The sequence below is a fragment of the Nerophis ophidion genome, linkage group LG22 (genome assembly GCF_033978795.1).
Source record: "Nerophis ophidion isolate RoL-2023_Sa linkage group LG22, RoL_Noph_v1.0, whole genome shotgun sequence".
Lineage (NCBI taxonomy): Eukaryota > Metazoa > Chordata > Actinopteri > Syngnathiformes > Syngnathidae > Nerophis > Nerophis ophidion.
Genome location: NC_084632.1, coordinates 38,868,779 through 38,888,721, shown reverse-complemented (window position 1 = coordinate 38,888,721; position 19,943 = coordinate 38,868,779). Strand labels below are relative to the sequence as shown.

The window sequence follows — 19,943 nt, the reverse complement described above, 5'->3', positions numbered from 1 at the left end:
GCGGTATGGCGTAGTGGGTAGAGCGGCCGTGCCAGAAACCTGAGGGTTGCAGGTTCGCTTCCCACCTATTGACATCCAAAAAAGCGCTGTCGTTGTGTCCTTGGGCAGGACACTTCACCCTTTGCCCCCGGTGTCGCACACACTGGTAAATGAATGATGAATAAATGATTGGTGGTGGTCGGAGGGGGGGCAGGCGCAAACTGGCAGCCAAGTTTCCGTCAGTCTACCTCAGGACAGCTGTGGCTACAGATGTAGCTTACCACCACCAGGTGTGAATGAATGATGGGTTCAAACTTCTCTGTGAGCGCTTTGAGTATCTAACAATAGAAAAGTGTGATATTAATCTAATCCATTATTATTATTATTATTATGCTACGACAGAGATGGCACAGAGATGACAAGAATGTCTGGATATCCTGCGACACTCAAAGCAGATGCATTCCCAACGATAAAGTCAACGAAATCACAAAGGTGAGTTTTGTTGATGTTATAGACTTTTGTGCTAATCAGACATATTTGGTCGCGGCATGACTGCCAGCTAATCGATGCTAACATGCTATTTAGGCTAACTGTATGTACATTTGAAACTATATTTACATCCAGCGTTTCCTTCCACCCACATTTAATGCCAAACAAACACTTACCAATCGACGGATTTAAGTTGATCCAGTGTCAACGCGAAAGTCCTGATTGGTTGGTCCGCACATTTTACCGGCGATGCTAACGCAGACATCGCCGAATAGCGTCAATAGCTATTTGCTTAATAGCTTCGAATGTGCATCGATTAGCACGGCATGTTAATCGATGCTAACATGCTATTTAGGCTAGCTGTGTACATATTCCAGCATTACGCCTCATTTGTAGCTATATTTGCATCCAGCCTTTCCCTCCATCCACATTTAATGCCAAACAAACACTTACCAATCGGCGGATTTAAGTTGCTCCAGTGTCAAGAGATGCGAAAGTCCCTCGTTTGTTTTTTACCGGCGATGCTACGACAGAGATGGCAAGAATGTCTGTATATCCTGCGACACTCAAAGCAGATGCATTCCCAACGATAAAGTCAACAAAATCACAAAGGTGAGTTTTGTTGATGTTATTCACTTATGTACTAATCAGACATATTTGGTCGCGGCATGACTGCCAGCTAATCTATGCTAACATGCTATTTAGGCTACCTGTATGTACATTTTAAACTATATTTACATCCAGCGTTTCCTTCCACTCACATTTAATGCCAAACAAACACTTACCAATCGACGGATTTAAGTTGATCCAGTGTCAATGCTAAAGTCCTGATCGTTTGGTCTGCACATTTTACCGGCGATGCTTACTCAGACATCGGTGAATAGCGTCAATAGCTATCCGCTCAATAGCTTCAGTTTCTTCTTCAATTTCATTTTCGCTATCTGCCTCCATACTCCAACCATCTGTTTCAATACATGCGTAATCTGTTGAATCGCTTAAGCCGCTGAAATCCGAGTCTGAATCTGAGCTAATGTCGCTATGTGTTGTCACAGGGAAATAGCGAAAATCAAGTACTTTAAAGCTATTTTTAGGGATATTCCTGGACGGGTAAAATGTTGAAAAAAACTTTGAAAAATAGTATAAGCCACTAGGAACTGATTTTTTATTGCTTTTAATCCTTCTATAATTGTGATAATGTTCCCCTTTAAGCCGCAACTGTTTTACAAACCCCGTTTCCAAACGAGTTGGGAAATCGTGTTAAATGTAAATATAAACAGAATACAATGATTTGCAAATCATTTTCAACCCATATTCAGTTGGATATGCTACAAAGACAACATATTTGATGTTCAAACTGATAAAATACATTTTTTTGCAAATGATAATTAACTTTAGAATTTGATGCCAGCAACGCGGGACAAAGAAGTTGGGAAAAGTGGCAATAAATACTGATAAAGTTGAGGAATGCTCATCACACACTTATTTGGAACATCCCACAGGTGTGCAGGCTAATTGGGAACAGGTGGGTGCCATGATTGGGTATAAAAACATTAGTATGATCAAAACTTTCTTGTTCTTATCACATTTTGTAGATTAACGACTCAGTGTACACAAGTACAGTGTTTGTTAGTATAGGTTTTGTATGATATAATAATAATACTAATAATGAATTGATTTAATGATCTCAGGGGCAATAAAAAAATGCACTCTGGACACCCCAGTTCTAATCCAGTTTCTTCCCCTGTTCTGTGAATTCTAAATGGGTTACTTTCCACCAGAATTTTCAGGAACTAGGAGTTCCCTTAAACATGAAGTTCCGGGAACTGTAGGTTTCCATTGCACTTGACAGTTCAGGGTAGCGATGTGTGATACCGCTGATTATCCGAGCTGATCTTGAGTACGAGTTCAGTTCAGTTCAGTTTATTTTTGAACTAACAAATGTTTCCATTTGATGCATTCCAGCACGTCCGAAAAGGATTAGGAACTTGCAGAGCTTATTTAATCCTACTCCTTTTACACACCATAGCAGTTGTGTCCCGTTGTGTTGTTCTTTGTTTATAAACAATAAAGTAACATACCATAAGTAAACGAATAATAAATAGATAAATAATCCTTATCTCATTTATTTTTTTATTTTTAGATATTTACGATAATTGTTATTCTTTGTACTTTGCGAACATTTGTAGTTTGAACAGTCTCTTAAACTCAACAATATTATCTTGCTTAATCCATTCCGTAATTTAATTCCACATACTGATATGCTAAAGGTTCAGTGGCTCATGGTAATTGTTCTATATTGTATATATGATACAGACATAATAATCAGATCGGCACACACAAAAGACCCTTTGGTGCCCTCACAAGTGACCAGAAATCCCCCTAATCCTTAACTTTAACCACCTTAATGCTAGAATAATAAATCTTTTCAAAGGTAAAATCCACTTACAGTACATGAACACATTGGCACACACACAGAGGACCCTTTGGTGCCCTCACAAGTGACCAGAAAGCCCCCAAACCCTTAACTTTAACAACCAGATTGCTACAATAATAAACATTTTAAAACTTAAAATCCACTTACAGTACATGAACACATTGACACACACACAGAAGACCCTTTGGTGCCCTAACAAGTGACCAGAAATCCCCCAAATCCTTAACTTTAACCACCTACACGCTACAATAATAAACATTTTAAGACATAAAATCCACTTACAGTACATGAACACATTGGCACACACACAGAAGACTCTTTGGTGCCCTAACAAGTGACCAGAAATCCCCCAAATCCTTAACTTTAACCACCTACACGCTACAATAATAAACATTTTAAGACATAAAATCCACTTACAGTACATGAACACATTGGCACACACACAGGAGACCCTTTGGTGCCCTAACAAGTGACCAGAAATCCCCGAAATCCTTAACTTTAACCAACTTAATGCTAGAATAATAAATATTTCCAAAGGTAAAATCCACTTACAGTACATGAACACATTGACACACACACAGAAGACCCTTTGGTGTCCTCACAAGTGACCGGAAATCCTCCAAATCCTTAACCTTAACCACCGTAATGCTAGAATAATAAATACTTTCAAAGGTAAAATCCACACAAGTACATAAACACATTGGCACACACACAGAAAACCCTTTGGTGCCCTCACAAGTGACCCAAAAGCCCCCAAATCCTTAACTTAAACAACTATATTGCTACATTAATAAACATTTTGAAACGTAAAATCCACTTACAGTACATTAACACATTGGCACACACTCATAAGTCCCCTTGGTGCCCTCACAAGTGACCATAACCACCTTAATGCTAGAATAATAAATATTTTCAAAGGTAAAATCCACTTACAGTACATGAACAAATTGGCACACACACAGAAGACCCTTTGGTGCCCTAACAAGTGACCAGAAATCCCCCAAATCCTTAACTTTAACCACCTTAATGCTAGAATAATAAATAGTTTCAAAGGAAAAAGCCACTTACAGTACATGAACACATTGGCACACACACAGAAGACCCTTTGGTGCCCTCACAAGTGACCATAAATCCCCCAAATCCTTAACTTTAACCACCTTAATGCCAGAATAATAAATATTTTCAAAGGTAAAATCCACTTACAGTACATGAACACATTGGCACACACACAGAAGACCCCTTTGGTGCCCTAACAAGTGACCAGAAATCCCCCAAATCCTTAACTTTAACCACCTTAATACTAGAATAATTAATATTTTCAAAGGTAAAATCCACTTACAGTACATGAACACATTGACACACACACAGAAGACCCTTTGGTGTCCTCACAAGTGACCGGAAGTCCTCCAAATCCTTAACCTTAACCACCGTAATGCTAGAATAATAAATACTTTCAAAGGTAAAATCCACACACAGTACATAAACACATTGGCACACACACAGAAAACCCTTTGGTGCCCTCACAAGTGACCAAAAAGCCCCCAAATCCTTAACTTAAACAACTATATTGCTACATTAATAAACATTTTGAAACGTAAAATCCACTTACAGTACATTAACACATTGGTACACACTCATAAGTCCCCTTGGTGCCCTTACAAGTGACCATAACCACCTTAATGCTGGAATAATAAATATTTTCAAAGGTAAAATCCACTTACAGTACATGAACAAATTGGCACACACACAGAAGACCCTTTGGTGCCCTCACAAGTGACCAGAAATCCCCCAAATCCTTAACTTTAACCACCTTAATGCTAGAATAATAAATACTTTCAAAGGTAAAAGCCACTTACAGTACATGAACACATTGGCACACACACAGAAGACCCTTTGGTGCCCTCACAAGTGACCATAAATCCCCCAAATCCTTAACTTTAACCACCTTAATGCCAGAATAATAAATATTTTCAAAGGTAAAATCCACCTACAGTACATGAACACATTGGAACACACACAGAAGACCCTTTGGTGCCCTCACAAGTGACCAGAAATCCCCCAAATCCTTAACCTTAACCACCGTAATGCTAGAATAATAAATACTTTCAAAGGGGACGGCGTGGCGCAGTGGGAGAGTGGCCGTGCGCAACCCGAGGGTCACTGGTTCAAATCCCACCTAGAACCAACCTCGTCACGTCCGTTGTGTCCTGAGCAAGACACTTCACCCTTGCTCCTGATGGGTGCTGGTTGGCGCCTTACATGGCAGCTCCCTCCATCAGTGTGTGAATGTGTGTGTGAATGGGTAAATGTGGAAGTAGTGTCAAAGCGCTTTGAGTACCTTGAAGGTAGAAAAGCGCTATACAAGTACACCCCATTTATCATTTAAAGGTAAAATCCACACACAGTACATAAACACATTGGCACACACACAGAAAACCCTTTGGTGCCCTCACAAGTGACCAAAAAGCCCCCAAATCCTTAACTTAAACAACTATATTGCTACATTAATAAACATTTTGAAACGTAAAATCCACTTACAGTACATTAACACATTGGCACACACTCATAAGTCCCTTTGGTGCCCTCACAAGTGACCATAACCACCTTAATGCTAGAATAATAAATATTTTCAAAGGTAAAATCCACTTACAGTACATGAACACATTGGCACACACACAGAAGACCCTTTGGTGCCCTCACAAGTGACCAGAAATCCCCCAAATCCTTAACTTTAACCATCTTAATGCTAGAATAATAAATATTTTCAAAGGTAAAATCCACTTACAGTACATGAACACATTGGCACACACACAGAAGACCCTTTGGTGCCCTCACACGTAACCAGAAATCCCCCAAATCCTTAACTTTAACCACCTTAATGCTAGAATAATAAATATGTTCAAAGGTAAAATCCACTTACAGTACATGAACACATTGGCACACACACAGATGACCCTTTGGTGCCCTCACAAGTGACCAGAAAGCCCCCAAACCCTTAACTTTAACAACCAGATTGCTACAATAATAAACATTTTAAAACTTAAAATCAACTTACAGTACATGAACACATTGACACACACACAGAAGACCCTTTGGTGCCCTAACAAGTGACCAGAAATCCCCCAAATCCTTAACTTTAACCACCTTAATGCTAGAATAATAAATATGTTTAAAGGTAAAATCCACTTACAGTACATGAACACATTGGCACACACACAGAAGAACCTTTGGTGCCCTAACAAGTGACCAGAAATCCCCGAAATCCTTAACTTTAACCAACTTAATGCTAGAATAATAAATATTTCCAAAGGTAAAATCCACTTACAGTACATGAACACATTGACACACACACAGAAGACCCTTTGGTGTCCTCACAAGTGACCAGAAATCCTCCAAATCCTTAACCTTAACCACCGTAATGCTAGAATAATAAATACTTTCAAAGGTAAAATCCACACACAGTACATAAACACATTGGCACACACACAGAAAACCCTTTGGTGCCCTCACAAGTGACCAAAAAGCCCCCAAATCCTTAACTTAAACAACTATATTGCTACATTAATAAACATTTTGAAACGTAAAATCCACTTACAGTACATTAACACATTGGCACACACTCATAAGTCCCTTTGGTGCCCTCACAAGTGACCATAACCACCTTAATGCTAGAATAATAAATATTTTCAAAGGTAAAATCCACTTACAGTACATGAACACATTGGCACACACACAGAAGACCCTTTGGTGCCCTCACAAGTGACCAGAAATCCCCGAAATCCTTAACTTTAACCACCTTAATGCCAGAATAATAAATATTTTCAAAGGTAAAATCCACTTACAGTACATGAACACATTGGCACACACACAGAAGACCCCTTTGGTGCCCTCACAAGTGACCAGAAATCCCCCAAATCCTTAACTTTAACCACCTTAATGCCAGAATAATAAATATTTTCAAAGGTAAAATCCACCTACAGTACATGAACACATTGGAACACACACAGAAGACCCTTTGGTGCCCTCACAAGTGACCATAAATCCTTTAAATCCTTAACTTTAACCACCATATTGCTTTAATAATAAACATTTTTAAAAGTCCAAAGACATGCACCTGGGGATAGGTTGATTGGCAACACTAAATTGGCCCCTAGTGTGTGAATGTGAGTGTGAATGTTGTCTGTCTATCTCTTTTGGCCCTGTGATGAGGGGGCGACTTGTCCAGGGTGTACCACGCCTTCCGCCCGATTGTAGCTGAGATAGGCAACAGCGCCGCCCGCGACCCAAAACGGGACAAGCGGTAGAAAATGGATGGATGGATGGATGGATAATATAATGTATCAGTATATACAATATACTGTACATATATTATCGTATACATGTTATATTTGATATCATTGTTTGTATGTCATGAGTATGTCATGTATTGTTATTTTTGGACTCCCTCAGTTCCTGTTTTGTGCACCTCTGCTTTTGTTTTGGTTTCTAAGAGGATTAATTGGGGTCGCTATTTTTTGCTAAGCGGTAGCCTTAGCTTCCAGTGCGCTCGGCACATTTTCCCGTCGGCTTGTTTCCTGTTTTTTGTACCTCCTTTGATTTCCGAGGAAATAAATCACGTTCCTACCGGGGGAAACAAACCTTGCAGCAAGCTGACCATGTCATTATCTTCAATGAGTTCATGCCTCTGGTATCAGAGATGAGACAAACACAGCACACAGTCTGTGAACTTTCCTTGTGCGACACGTTTCACTCGAAAAGCGACACTCACAGGAACTAAGGGATGACGAAGCACCATCGCCAGTTCCCAGAAGAATGTTCCCCAAGCACAATGAATGTTGTTTACCTGTTGCACGACGGCACTGATATCATGCTGTGCTGCAAAATGTAGGTTACAATACAGTCCAAAATATACTTTTAAAAGATTGTACAGCATTTAGGTTACTTTATGTGGATTTTAATATCGACAGACACGTTAGACCTTGTCTTATTTTTCAAATATGATCAAGTATTAGTAACAAGTCTCAAATACCTTGTTTGTCAATTTTAAAAACAATATGATGTGACTTGGATGTTAAAATAATACTGTTAATAGTTACTAATCATCATCGACGATCCTCCTGGTAGGGGGTGTATCCCTTTATGGAGGATGCCTGCGAGTGACTTTGTTTAACGTAGTGCAGATAGTCACCACACGATCCCTGACAGATCCGGGTCAGGGTCCAGTGGGCATGGAGTCCAAAACGACCGGGGACCCTTTTCTGCTGCAGCCTTCTTCCGCCATCCAGCCGTTGTGACGCTCCATAGGGTTAGCAATCATCCTCCGCCTGTTCCACCAATGAGGTCTTGGGTCGTCATTTCCCCTTAATTGGGTCCACATGGTGTGGTAGTTCTTACATCTACCGTCTTCCGCCTGCTCCGCCGTTGAGGTCTTCACCGTAACCCTGGCTAGGGGGCAGTCAGGTACTAGGGCTTTGCCAAAGGTAGTAAAGGGGTTCACTTCCTAGACCCCATAGAGCAGTGGTCCCCAACCTTTCTGTATCCGCGGACCGGTCAACGCTTAATAATTTGTCCCGCGGCCCGGGGGGGTGTCCTTTTTTTTTTTTCTTCTTTGTCATGAAAAAGGGAGATTTTTGTGGTTGGTGCACTATTTGTAAGTGTATATTGTGTTTTTTATGTTGATTTAATTTAAAAAATATATATATATATTTTTTTTTTTTCAATAAAAATTGTTCTGCGGCCCGGTGGTTGGGGACCACTGCCATAGAGGAGCCTCCACTGCCGGATGCACTTTAACGTCATGCCCAGGACACAAAATAATAATACTGTTACTTGATTATAACATTTTTATATATATATATATTTTTTTTCTGACACCTTTCCATTTTCACTATTTCTTACACCGCAAAAAAAAAAAAAACTGACAAAATGCAAGATTTTCAAGACTTTTTGACTCAATATTTGGAAAGAAATACTTGAAACGAGTGAAATTATCTTTCTGTGCAGCAAGTTTATTTACGTGATAAGACGTCTTGTATTAAGTGTTGTACATATAAAAATTAGCAGGACTTTTAAGGTGGAAAAAAAGCATTATTTAAAGGCCTACTGAAATGAGACTTTCTTATTTAAACGGGGATAGCAGGTCCATTCTATGTGTCATACTTGATCATTTTGCGATATTGCCATATTTTTGCTGAAAGGATTTCGTAGAGAACATCAACGGTAAAGTTCGCAACTTTTGGTCGCTAATAAAAAAGCCTTGCCTGTACCGGAAGTAGCAGACGATGTGCGCGTGACGTCACGGGTTGTAGAGCTCCTCACATCTGAACATTGTTTACAATCATGGCCACAAGCGGCGAGAGCGATTCTGACCGAGAAAGCGACGATTTCCCCATTAATTTGAGCGAGGATGAAATATTTCTGGATGAGGAAAGTTAGAGTGAAGGACTAGTGGGAGCGATTCAGATGTTATTAGATACATTTACTAGGATAATTCTGGAAAATCCCTTATCTGCTTATTGTGTTACCAGTGTTTTAGTGAGATTATATGGTACCTGAAAGTCGGAGGGGTGTGGCCACCAGTGTCTCTGAGGGAGGATCCCTATAGAAGTCTCCTACTGTGTGGGAAGCCACGTTTCTCGACGAGGCGAAGCGAAGGCAGCTGATGGGGCCAGGCTGAGCTTTTTTACCCCCTCCTCGAGGGTGGAAGCATCCCACGTTCGGGGGAGGCCGGTCGGAGGAGGCAAGACAGTCCACAGCTGCCTCTCTGACAGGTGCACGAGGAACGGCGCAAGCTATCTGCTCATGTCTACGGTAAGAGCTGACTTATTACCACAATTTTCTCACCGATAACTTGTGTGTTAACTTGACTGGCCTGCACAGAGTCCTGACTTGAATACCTTTGGGATGAATTAGAACGGAGACTGAGAGCCAGGTCTTCTTGACCAACGTCGGTGTGTGGCCTCACCAATGTGCTTTTGGAAGAATGGTGCAAAAACTCCTATAAACACACTCCGCAACCTTGTGGACAGCCTTCCCAGAAGAGTTGGAGCTGCAAAAGGTGGACCCACATCATATTGAACCCTATGGGTTAAGAATGAGATGACACTTCAAGTTCATATGTGTGGTGTTTATAGTGTGGGGTTGTTTTTCAGGAGTTGGGCTTGGCCCCTTACTTCCAGCGAAAGGAACTTTGAATGCTCCAGGTTTCCAAAACATTTACGACAATTCCATGCTCCCAACCTTGTGGGAACAGTTTAGAGCAGACCCGTTTCCTCTTTCAACATGACTTTGCACCAGTGCACAAAGCAAGGTCCATAAAGACATGGATGACAGAGTCTGGTGTGGATGAACTTGACTGGCCTGCACAGAGTCTTGACCTGAACACCTTTCGGATGAAGTAGAAAGGAGACTGAGAGCCAGGACTTCTAGACCAACATCACCAATGCGCTTTTGGAAGAATGGTGGAAAATTCCTACGAACACTCTCCGCAACCTTGTGGACAGCCTTCCCAGTAGAGTTGAAGCTGTAATAGCTGCAAAAGGTAGACCAAAATCATATTGAACCCTTTGGGTTAGGAATGGGATAGCACTTCAAGTTCATATGTGAGTCAAGGCAGGTGGCCAAATACTTTTGGCAATATAGTGTACTTTATTTAAATAGTTTTTATTTTATTTCAGCATTTTTAAAGTATAATAGTAAAAATGTGTATAAAATGTAGACAAATAACAAACAAATAAGTAAATAACTCTTACAACTTGGTACATTTCTGGAAAATAAAATTTCGAATCTTGGCAAGCGGCAAATAATTTGCAGTGATGGCGACTGTCGGGTTTGATTCGCCGAAACGTCCTTCCAGTCCGCTTGCAATCCACGAAACGCTCCGACGACGCTTGACATTCCGTTTCCGCAGTCGATTACAGCGACAACGGAACATTATGATCCAGCACGTGCAATTAATACAAAGAGAAACGTGTTGGATTCTTTGTTTGAGGCGCCGATCTAGACAGGAAGTCAGAACCCGGATTTTCCAGGAACAATGCCAGACGGCAGCAAACTGCTTGGACAGCATGACTTTAGAAAATAAAAGTGATTTTGTGGATGGAACAATTAGTGGACGACATTCAACGTGTTCTAAACAAGTTATGGCAGGCAACTTCAACACACTTTTTAAGGATTTTATTAGGTGTCATACTTTGTATTCAATTGACACCGACATCAGGTTGTACGATATACTATTATTGGTATAGTACCGCGATACTAATGAATCATATTCGGTACTATACCGCCTCTAAAAAGTACCTGTCCTAGTCGTCAAGTCGTGTCATTGCTGGTTTACGAGCAGACGAGCATGTTCGGCGGCACACGATCACTGAGTACTTACAAGCAGACTCAGTGTGTGGACAGAAAAGGGAGAACGGACGGATTTAGGCTTAAACACTATCAACTGGACTCTCAAACTATTGTGTTAGATCCACTATGGACTGGACTTTCACACTATTAACTAGATTCACTATAAATATGACTCTCACACTATTATGTTAGCTCCAGTATGGACTGGACCATCACACTATTAACTAGTCCACTATGGACTGGACTTTCACTATTATGTTGGATCCACTATGGACTGGACTTTCACTATTATGATAGATACAGTATGAACTGGACTCTCACACTATTATGTTAGATCCACTATGGACTGGACCATCACACTATTATGTTAGATCCACTATGGACTGGACTCTCACACTATTATGTTAGATCCACTATGGACTGGACTCTCACTATTATGTTAGATCCACTATGGACTGGGCTCTCACACTATTATGTTAGATCCACTATGGACTGGACTCTCACACTATTATGTTAGATCCACTATGGACTGGACTCTCACACTATTATGTTAGCTCCACTATGGACTGGACCCTCACACTATTAACTAGTCCACTAGGGACTGGACTTTCACTATTATGCTAGATCCAGTATGAACTGGACTCTCACACTATTATGTTAGATCCACTATGGACTGGACTCTCACTATTATTTTAGATCCACTATGGACTGGACTCTCACAATTCTGTTGGATCCACTATGGACTGGACTCTCACTATTATGTTAGATCCACTATGGACTGGATTCTCACTATTATGTTAGATCCACTATGGACTGGACTCTCACTATTATGTTAGATCCACTATGGACTGGACTCTCACTATTATGTTGGATCCACTATGGACTGGACTCTCACTATTATGTTAGATCCACTATGGACTGGACTCTCACTATTATGTTAGATCCACTATGGACTGGACTCTCACTATTATGTTAGATCCACTATGGACTGGACTCTCACTATTATGTTAGATCCACTATGGACTGGACTCTCACTATTATGTTAGATCCACTATGGTCTACACATCTGTGAAGGCATCATTAATGCTGAAAGGTACATACATGTTTTGCCATCCAAACAACATAATCACTACAATAGTGTAACACAAACTGTACTCAATACACTCCAGGTTTATTTACACATCATTTATTTACATACAATATTCCGCCCTTCGTGAATGTTTGGCAGATATGAAAAACAAAAAACAGTCTTTTAAATTAGACATTAAAAAACAACTTGAAATTACAATAAAATCACTCACACACTGGAATTCACATTAACATACATATAAAGTGCATGTACATGTTTTAATCATGTCAAATCAACGATACATTTTCCCCTACTTGGGGGGGAAAAAGTTGGCTCTTATGCCCTTAGCTCAATGCTAACATATAACAGACAAGCTAATGACAATTAGCCAGGCAATCATTTTAAACTCGTCCGAACGGAACAAAATTGACATAAAACAAGCAATGCATGTTTACTAACAGTCATGGAAACCAATATCGACGATCTGACTTTGGGATGCAAAGCCAGGCTCTCTGCACACTTAAAACATCTTATTGTGAAATTCATTCATTTACCAACATGGTGTGACTAATTATTATCATTTTTCACTGTAAATTGTTCTGAAAATGAAATAACGCCTTATAAAAATCCAATTAATTATGATGATTATTGTTATGCAAGACTGGTAGTAAGAGTTGCTTCACAAAGGGTTATTTTCGTGATGAACCGAACTATTAATCCTGCGTAGAAAAAAAACAACACATTTCCGTTCAATACCAGACAAGAACATACGTATAACGGTCTTGTGTCGTCAAAAGTGCATTCTGACTTCACAGGTTGCTTCAGACCGTCACGACCCGCTCTGAAGACTTTAGCAAAACACCGTACTTTGGGTTGATATCAGCGCGTACAGGTGCTTTGATCACAGTATGACAATGCATTTCTACGGACCGGCCAGGGAAATATCACTTAAGAATCCCATCGGGGAGAAATGAAAGACCCGTTTAAAAATCCACGGTCGAAAGTCCTTCAAGTTGTTAAGTTAAGTCAAAGTACCAATGATGGTCTCACACACTCGAGGTTTGGTGAAATGTGTCCTCTGCATTTAGCCCAAACCCTTGTTCACCCCCTGAAAGGTGAGGGGAGCCAGCGCCCAGGAATCAGTTTTAGTGATTCAACCCCCAATTCCAACCTTTGATGCTGAGTGCCAAGCAAGGGAGCTAAAAGGTCCCATTTTTTATAGTCTTTGGTATGACTCGGCCGGGGTTTGAACTCACGACCTTCCGACCTCAGGGGTGTACACTCTAACCACTAGGCCACTGAATGGCCTCACCTTTTCTCCTCCAGACAGATTGCAGCTCGATTTTTGTTTCATCTGACATCCCCTGGACAAAGATAAGACCTTCTGGAGGAAAGTTCTGTAGTCAGATGTGACAAAAATCGAGCTATTTGGCAACAATACCCAGGAATATGTTTGGAGGAGATAAAGTTAGGCCTTTAATCCCAGGAACACCATGCATACCGTCAAGAATAGTGGTGGTAGTATTACGCTCTGGGCCTGTTTTGCTGCCCATGGAGTTGGTGCATTACAGAGAGTAAATGGGACAATGAAAATTCTTCAGGACGACCTATAATCATCAGCCCGGAGGTTGGGTCTTGGGCGCAGTCGTGTGTTCCAACAGGACGATTACCCCAAACACATGTCAAAAGTGGTAAAGGTGGATCATGTTTTATTTAGTTATGTTCTTCCTTAGTTCTTGTTTTGTGCACCTCTGGCGTTCAACGCTTCGCCGCCGCCACCTGACTCTTCCTCGCTGGTTGCGAGGACACTTGGCCAAGTCCTCCCTCCGCCCTCCCGTGACTGTTGAACTGGTTTTGTTTGTGGACATCTGGAATCTGTCCTCACGGGGGGAGGTACTGTCATGATCCGTGGCCCGGATCATGTTTTGTTAAGTTATGGTCAGGGTTTGAACTCACAACCGACCGATCTCAGGGGCGGACACTCTAACCACTAGGCCACTGAAAGGCCTCACCTTTTCTCCTCCAAACAGATTGCTGGTTATTGTGGCCAAACAGCTCGATTTATGTTTCATCTGACATCCCCTGGACAAAGATAAGACCTTCTGGAGGAAAGTTCTGTAGTCAGATGTAACAAAAATTTAGCTATTTGGCAGCAACACCCAGGAATATGTTTGGAGGAGATAAAGTTAGGCCTTTAATCCCAGGGACACCATGCATACCGTCAAGAATTGTGCTTCTCTGGCGTTCAACGCTTCGCCGCCACCTGACTCTTCCTTGCTGGTTGCGAGGACACTTGGCCAAGTCCTCCCTCCGCCCTCCCGTGATTGTTGAACTTGTTTTTTTTGTGGACATCTGGAATCTGTCCTCACGGGGGGAGGTACTGTCATGATCCGTGGCCCGGATCATGTTTTGTTAAGTTATGGTCAGGGTTTGAACTCACAACCGACCGATCTCAGGGGCGGACACTCTAACCACTAGGCCACTGAGTAGGTCTCGATTGATTATGCTCAGTTGTCGGGTCCCTGGGAGGGGATCCGCGTAGTCAAGAGTCAATTAATCAGAAGTTGTGTCTTCTCTTCGCAGCTGCGTACAGTTCTTGGTAGAGGTCGGACAGAATGAACCTCGGGTAGGAGTTGTTCTCCATCAGGCTGTAGATTTTTCTCTGAGCTGCCAGAAAGCTGGTTGCATTCGGATCCAGGAGACTCTGGATGATTTTGTTTTTTGTGGAAAAGTCCAGGTTGACCTGTAACCAAAGGGGATATTAGAATCATCGGTTTTCTAAAGACAGGATGTTCATGGAATCTTATCAGTGGTCTATTACCTCTTTGGGGGCTTCGTTTTTGATGAATTCCTCGTAAATGCTTTTGGCTTTGGATGTCAACTCCTGGTGTGAGGAGAGCTTCCTGAAGTCCTCGCACGCCGTCCAGAACTCGATGTTCTCCTCGCAGAACTCGGTCTTCAAGAAGATGCAGAAAGCCGCTTTGCCGTCTGCGGGGGAAAACGAGGCCAACGGAGGTTAAAAAAGGCAATAAAACTCCCGACCTTTGAAACCGGGCGTTATGTAAGTTGACACAAATAGTGGAGTGAGCGACGCTTACATTTATGACCCAGAAGTTTGTCAAGCGACTGCGCCCACTGGCTCACATCGTCTGCGGTCGGCCTGAGGGAAGAGAGCACGGATCAGTCAGCAGATCTTTAGAGCAGACTGGTAGAGCAACTTTCAGTCTCAGGAAAGAGTTATCCAACTTTTAAGGGACGCTTGCAGAAAGATTGACGTAATTTGATACAAGAATGCAATTAGTCTGATCGTGGTAAAACTGCCACATGTCAAATGGTAATCAGATTATTCACGAATGTGGAGTAGTGATGGTTATTCAAAGTGTACTGCTGGGTTGGAGGTTTCTCACTGTCGTCCCATTGGGTTGAGTTTTTCCTTGCCCTGATGTGGGATCTGAGCCCAGGATGTCGTTGTCAGAGTCAGAATCAGAATCGGAAATAGTTTATTTTATCTAAAACTTTCAGCACATTTTTTATATTAACTAGTCCAGTATGGACTGGACACCCTCTATTATGTTAGATCCACTATGGACTGGACACCCTCTATTATGCTAGATCCAGTATGAACTGGACTCTCACACTACTGTGTTAGATCCACTATGAACTAGACTCTCAAACTATTATGTTAGATCCACTATGGACTGGACTCACTATTATGTTAGATCCACTATGGACTGGACTCTCACACTATTATGTTAGATCCACTATGAACTGGACTCTCACACTATTAACTAGATCCACTATGGACTGGACTCTCACTATTATGTTAGATCCACTATGGTCTGTACTCTCACTATTATGTTAGATCCACTATGGACTGGATTCTCACTATTATGTTAGATCCACTATGAACCGGACTCTCACACTATTATGTTAGATCTATGAACTGGACTCTCACACTATTATGTTAGATCCACTATGGACTGGACTGTCACACTATTAACTAGATCCCCTATGGACTGGACTCTCACTATTATGTTAGATCCACTATGAACTGGACTCTCACACTATTAACTAGATCTCACTATTATGTTAGATCCACTATGGACTTTGTCTCTCACTGTTATGTTAGATCCACTATGGACTGGACTCTCACTATTATGTTAGATCCACCATGGACTTTGTCTCTCACTATTATGTTAGATCCACTATGGACTTTGTCTCTCACTGTTATGTTAGATCCACTATGGATTGGACTCTCACTATTATGTTAGATCCACTATGGACTTTGTCTCTCACTGTTATGTTAGATCCACTATGGACTGGACTCTCACTATTATGTTGGATCCACTACGGACTTTGTCTCTCACTATTATGTTAGATCCACTACGGACTTTGTCTCTCACTATTATGTTAGGTCCACTATGGACTGGACTCTCGCACTATTTTTGTGATTAATCACACACGTCAACTCGTTAATTTCCGACAGCTCTAGCATTTACCATTAATTGACTAACGTAGAACTCGACTCAAACAAGTTTAAAAACTTATTGGGGTGTTAGCATTCTGTGGTCAGTTGTACGGAACATGTACTGTACTCTGCAATCTACTAATAAAAGTCTCAATTAATCAATCGAGCAACTATTTGTTATTATGATATCCTACGCACGGATGTCTTTCCTGCATTTTAATGAAATACCGAACGGGTCTGGATGAGGAGGTGGCCTCACCTGTGCGATTTGTTGTGCATGGAATGAGGTATGTTTATCTTCAAGAAGAGTCCGATTCTGTTTCTCAAGTTTTTCATCCTGCAAAAAAAACCAAAAAACAAAAACGTTAGTGAAGCTCAAGAAAATCCTGCACAACACTGAACAAAGTCAGCGTTCAAAAACAAGAAGAAATCATCAAAAAATGTGAGGTATTTTATTTGAACGAAGCAAAATTAGAAGATAATTGCCTTTATAATTTTAAATTGGAGAAATGTACTTCATACTTGGAAAACTGGGTCGATTATGTCACCGCCCATAAGCCGGACCTTAAGTTTTCGAATTAGTGATTGCATTGTGTGTATATATATATATATATATATATATATATATGTATATATATATATATATATATATATATATATATATATATATATTGATTGGATTATCCAGAGAATAGTGTTCAATACCGTGGTTGAGTTCAATATGTGTATGTGGGAAAAATCACAAGACTACTTCATCTCTACAGAATTGTTTCATGAGGGGTTCCCTCAATCATCAGGAGATGAATTAATGGTTCCCTCAAATCTCCTGATGATTGAGGGAACCCCTCATGAAACAGTTCTGTAGAGATGAAGTAGTCTTGTGATTTTTCCCACACATTCATATATATATATATTTGTTTTTATATATGTATGTGTATATGTATATATGTGCGTGTGTATGTATGTATAAAAAAAGTAAATATATATTAAAAAAATTATTATAATTATTTTTAAATGACATTTTACGGATTTCCGAAATCGATGTATAGGTTTCAAAAATCTAAAAGCACAAGTGAAAAATATAAAAACGTTTCCTTTTTTTTTCTATAATAATGATTTTTTTAAGCAAATTTTTAAGACTTCATTAATCAATTCATTGATTTCAAAAATATAAAAATCTAATAATTTTTTTAATGAAATACATATATATATATTTGTTGATATTTTTGTATTTTATTTCTGTTTATTATTATCATCAATGTATGATTATTATATTTATTTTATTTCATTGATGTATTTGTAGATATTATTATTATTATTTTTTTTTTTTTTGGGATTTCTTTTTTTTGGGGTGGTGGGTGGTCTGATTGGGATATAAACAAAAAATATTTTGCAGCTATGCAATGTATGTTAATACAATGTAATGGATAGAAATATCTAAAGCTGGATGTCAATAATAAAAAAAATGAACTAAGCAAAATTATCTGCAAATACAACAAGAAAATTTGGCTTGCCAAGACTTTCCAAAACAAGTAAAATTAGCTAACCCGAAAAATATCTTAAAATAAGAATATTCTCACTAATAAAAACTGTACTACTATATGAGTACGCATTTTCTATTGTTTCAATAAAAATAAAAAAGCAAAGTACGTTTTTGCTGTCATCTGTTTTAATACGAGTCATGTTTTTATTCCATGCTTGAAATAAGAAATTATTACTTTAAAAAAGTTGATGGCGCAGCTTTGCAACATTTGATATTCTATGTTTTACTTACTATAAGTCGTAAAATCTCAGCAACAAGCTGTAAAATCTCACTGAGATCATTTAGGACCAAAGCACTTAAAACGAGTAAAACACTCGAACATAAAATCTGCTTATCTTATCAGAGATATTTGAGATATTTAATCTTGCTGAAGTGGACTTACTTTATTCTTGTTTTCTCTTTGTCGCTGGGTTTCATGCAGTCATCAGCGGTCATGTTTAACTTCAGGTCCTCCTTCATGGTTCGATCCCTTTCTGCTCTCCCTCTTGACTGGAATGTCTAACTTTATAGTAAGCTCCAGACTCCCAAGGAGGAGGCGGAGCCTGGTGAAGGAGCTTTCTCCCTATTGGCTCAAGCATTACACACAGACACGCCCCTTTCTGCGTCAATGTACCAAGGAAACAATTGTTGACATTACCCAAACAATGCACCCCGAATATCCACAGCACGAGGTTGCCTCGGGCAATTTTTTCTTTCTTTCTTTCTTTCTTCTGGTTCTTGGAGTCTTTTCAAAACGTGAATCTCCTTTTTGTGTTTGAACCCACTCACAATTACTCCACGCTTACTTCAGAAAAACAAAAAAAAACAAAGCCTTCCCAATTTTTCGCCCCCGTTTGTCCTTTTTTTTTGTGTTGGTTTTTTGAGACGGTCTGAACCACGCAGGTACGTTTTTAATTGGTGTCATCGTTGTGTCAACACGTGTCGCGTTGGTACGCTGAGTCACGCCTTGTGTTGTTGGCACAAAGTACGAAACGTGTCGCGTTCGCCTCCAAAAAATACGGTTGTTTTGCCGACAAGCTTTGAACTAAAGCTTTCGCAGCCAAACTGTAATAGTATGCTAGTGGTAGCATGTTAGCATTGCAAAAGAGTACAGCCCAGGCGGCTCTCCTCATTGAGCTAAATTCAATCCTGTCTCTGTTTAATTCCTTGCTTCTTGTCTGTTTAATAGATGGTGCCGTTGTGGTCGTTCTTACATCTACCGTCTTCCGCCTGCTCCGCCGTTGAGGTCTTCACCGTCTCCCTGGCTCGGGGGCAGTCAGGTACTAGGCCTTTACCAAGGGCCACCTGGGGTAACAGTAGTAAAGGGGTTAACCTCCTAGTGCCCCAAGACCCCATAGAGGAGCCTCCACTGCTGGATGCACTTCAACCGAATGCCCAGGACATTGTACAAAGACTACAGCCCAGGCAGCTCTCCTCGTTGAACTAAATTGAATCCTCCATCCACCCATCCATTTTCTACAGCTTATCCCAGCCTAGCTCAGCTACAGAAAAAAACAGCAATAGCCATAGCACACACGAACAAGTTACAAAGAACACACACGACTTGCAACACAGTCAATTTAAAAAATCTCTAATTTAGATAGATTTCCCCACCAGGGGTGCAAATGAGACA

The 19,943-nt window shown here is 40.4% G+C and overlaps 1 protein-coding gene across 1 annotated transcript; it reads right to left on the bottom strand.

Moving 5' to 3' along the window:
• Nucleotides 1-12,421: 12,421 nt before the first annotated feature.
• Nucleotides 12,422-18,854, bottom strand: LOC133540839 (regulator of G-protein signaling 5-like). The gene is made up of 5 exons (XM_061883800.1): nucleotides 18,714-18,854; nucleotides 17,048-17,125; nucleotides 15,419-15,480; nucleotides 15,142-15,308; nucleotides 12,422-15,063 (listed from the first exon to the last, which is right to left on the bottom strand). Exons 1-5 carry the CDS (start codon nucleotides 18,788-18,790, stop codon nucleotides 14,878-14,880), a joined length of 570 nt encoding a protein of 189 aa, XP_061739784.1. The 5' UTR covers nucleotides 18,791-18,854; the 3' UTR covers nucleotides 12,422-14,877.
• Nucleotides 18,855-19,943: the final 1,089 nt, after the last annotated feature.

Excerpts from the sequence above, each read along its gene's own strand:
- LOC133540839 (XM_061883800.1), bottom strand. The coding sequence starts at position 18,790 with ATGAAGGAGGACCTGAAGTTAAACATGACCGCTGATGACTGCATGAAA. Across the intron at positions 15,309-15,418 it reads CAAACTTCTGGGTCATAAAT|ACGGCAAAGCGGCTTTCTGC; the intron begins GTAAGCGTCGCT and ends TTTCCCCCGCAG. Across the intron at positions 15,064-15,141 it reads AAAACGAAGCCCCCAAAGAG|GTCAACCTGGACTTTTCCAC; the intron begins GTAATAGACCAC and ends CTTTGGTTACAG.